At 36.4% G+C, this 3212-nt stretch overlaps 1 protein-coding gene across 1 annotated transcript in view; it reads right to left on the reverse strand.

Moving 5' to 3' along the window:
- LOC144452409 (RYamide receptor-like) overlaps nucleotides 1–1007 on the reverse strand; it is a 3834-nt gene extending 2827 nt beyond the window's left edge. Inside the window, exon 1 of the mRNA XM_078143500.1 lies at nucleotides 522–1007. Coding sequence (XP_077999626.1) covers nucleotides 522–1007 — 486 coding nt within the window. The remainder of the gene's footprint in view (nucleotides 1–521) is intronic.
- Between the last annotated feature and the right edge of the window lie 2205 nt (nucleotides 1008–3212).

Consider the following 3212-nt stretch of genomic DNA (forward strand, 5'->3'; position numbering starts at 1 on the left):
TGCATTAGCTGTAACTGAGACATTTTTTCATCATATAATTAACCAAAGATGTATTCTCTAAAAATTGGTCGATCATTTATAAAAAGATATTGTATTAGTTAATTAGTGGCCAATATTATCCATAGGTGGTATACTGACAAGTTTAAATCTTGAGTGAAAGCTTGATTTTGAATCTGTCACCATGTTAAAACTGTTAGTACACAATATATTCACTCAAAATTGTAAAAACATCGACAATTAGACATTGTATATATCAACCATAAGCCGTACAGAAACAGGTTGAAATAGTGATTGAATTAGTGAGGGCACTGATTTTTGGATGCAGACACAAAAATCGATTTGATTGATGTATCATGTATACCCAGTGATTCAATACTGTTTTCGGTGTATGACATTACATGTATTAATTTAAAGATTATTGTGAGCCTAACAAATACGTTTCCAATTGTAGCTAATGTTAAAACTAACGAAAACCGCACTTCCAATCAACAGTGCAAAATACCAATTGATCAACTCCTTACCTTTTTAATGAACGATGTGATAGGGCACATGACATCTCCAAAGATCCATTCGTTCAGCAATGCATTCATAAAGGCGAAAGGCATTGAAAATATGGCCAACGTCCAGTCGGCGATAGCTAGATTCAGTAAGAACATGTTGAATTCTCGTTTCCGCCGAGTTCCACATGTCAAAACACAAATGACTACCACGTTACCGATTATAGAGAAGCTGACGGTCACAAAAAATAAGATCATCAGTGCGTACTTTCTTGATTCTGTCAAAATTGCCGGGGGTGTATAAGCGGTCGGACACGTCATGTTGTGTTCCATGATAATATTTTGCAACAGAACATATGCATCTATGTACGGAAGGCTCCCTATAATATCATAAAACGCTGACTTCTTATCACACGTAAAGCAGAAACACTCAGAAACATCTTGTAGCATGCTAACATTGAAAGCCATGTTCAATATCGGAGCTTTTGTTTCTTGTAAAGCATCAGCCATACTTACAAAATGCTTGTATCGTCAATGTTATGAACGATTTATCCTCTAGAGTAATATTGCGAAGTCGTCAACAACTTTTTTCCCGATCTGAATATCCAAACTGAGCTGCTCTGCTGATGCGGACAATGTCTTGTCTAAAAGTGACGCCGCGGAAAATGATATCCTGGTCTGGAGGATATTTGCGTCAGCAACGCCTTCATAGTACAAACACACAATCGGACGGCAGACTCCAACCTTCTATATATTGCAAACTCTGTAGTCAGTTCAGATCTATTTTTGAAAGTATTTTCAAATAAAGGTACTACCTATACTGTATCTAAATCGATAACATTGCTTAATACAAAACGAATGATAATCATAATTGCGAAGGCCGATATATGCAAAATATCACATTCAGAAGCTAGCCGATCCCATTCCGATTGCTATGGTTACACCGACATCATTACCATATTCATGGATAAACAGCCCAGATGACGTAGGATGCAGAGACTTTGCTGCGCTCCGGGTCCAAATCAATTGCTATATATCAGTTTCTGAGGAAGAAAATACTTATATGTGAGCTTAGATACGAAGATAGACATTAAATATTCATTTGAATGTCGTATATGCTAGTATAAAGTTACACGAATTTGACGAACATTGGGTTACAGAGCCCCAGACCAACACGGATTACTATTAAAAAAGGGCTCAGACAAGAGTCGTGCATGGACCGAGGTCTTCCTACGCACTTACAGTTGGTGCAAACATATTGAAATGAATTATTGCAGTAGTCTTCTTAGGGTTTAGTTATAAACATCGTGTTTACAATGTTTGATATACACACTCAGTTCACATTTTATGAGCTGGTAAGGTGTTCCATACACCTATTCAATAAATTGAAACATTCTGTTATAATCTTCATGTCGAGGTGTCATTGTCTTTTCGATTGTAATTGTTACTTTTCACAACATAAAACAGAGTGTCAGGATCGACAAAACTCTTACCATTTGAATTTTACATTTCTTCGTCAGATTTGACCAATAAATCTATCCACTACTACATTCCACCGTCTAGCATATTTAAATTTTGACGAACATTGCTACATTTTCTTGCATAAGCTACCTTTAGATTTCCACATTCTTAAATGATAAAAAGTTTGTTATACGTTTATTTAACTTTTTGACGGTAAAATGTAGCAACGACTAAGAGTCTTGCAGAGCGACAAGATGACTTCTGTTTGAAGTTAACAGGGTTATATTGTATTTAATTGTCCCCATATAATATTTAGGCATTTGATCATCCAATATAATATATGCATATTGAAAACATGTCACATGTCTAATTTATACAACCCAGGTTATAATTTAGTCAATAATGTAACACTCTATAGTCTTTTGTGTTTCTAATGCTCTCGCTAGGACAAATAAAAAGTATGCTCACGGATTACTATTTTGTGTAGACGTACATCACAACCTCAAACCACTATACAGTGGTCAGAGGTTAGACGAATATGCAAATTATTTTAGATTAAGGCGATGAAATGAAGTTCCCATTTGGCTTTTAAAAAGTAAACTGGGCCAACTGTTCTTGTCTTGGTAACTTTAAAATGTTGTCATCATAAAATTCCATTTTTTGAATTGGGTCTTGGCATCATTTATCTAATATGACAAACTTTAATTGAAATGCTGTGTGCACATTGTGCGCAGGTAAATTTCAAAGTCGAGGTGCGCACTGAGCATGCTAAAAAATTATATTCCACCTGTTCATGTAGCAAAAATAAAAGCAAAAAACAGCGGCGCTATTTCACACACACACACACACACACACACACACACACACACACACACACACATACACACACACACGCGCGCGCGCGCACGCACGCACGCACGCACGCACGCACACACACACACACACACACATATACATACATACATACATACATACATACATACATACCACCAGAGTAAACACCAAAAACTATGTTATCTGTTAGTCACACAGGAGTAAAATATTTGCGGGAACTTGTCTAAGCACAAGATGGTCTGCCCCAAACATTTAATTGCTAAAATGTCATAGTATTCCATACACGTATTCGGCGTTATTGGCCTTGTTTTTTTCAATCTCTCCAAATGGAAAACACAACCAGTCTTTTTTGAATATATTGATATATTACGCGAGGTAAATGTAGACTTGTAATCTCATCCCACTGATGTCACGACAACA

This window comes from Glandiceps talaboti, chromosome 22 (genome assembly GCF_964340395.1).
Source record: "Glandiceps talaboti chromosome 22, keGlaTala1.1, whole genome shotgun sequence".
Lineage (NCBI taxonomy): Eukaryota > Metazoa > Hemichordata > Enteropneusta > Spengelidae > Glandiceps > Glandiceps talaboti.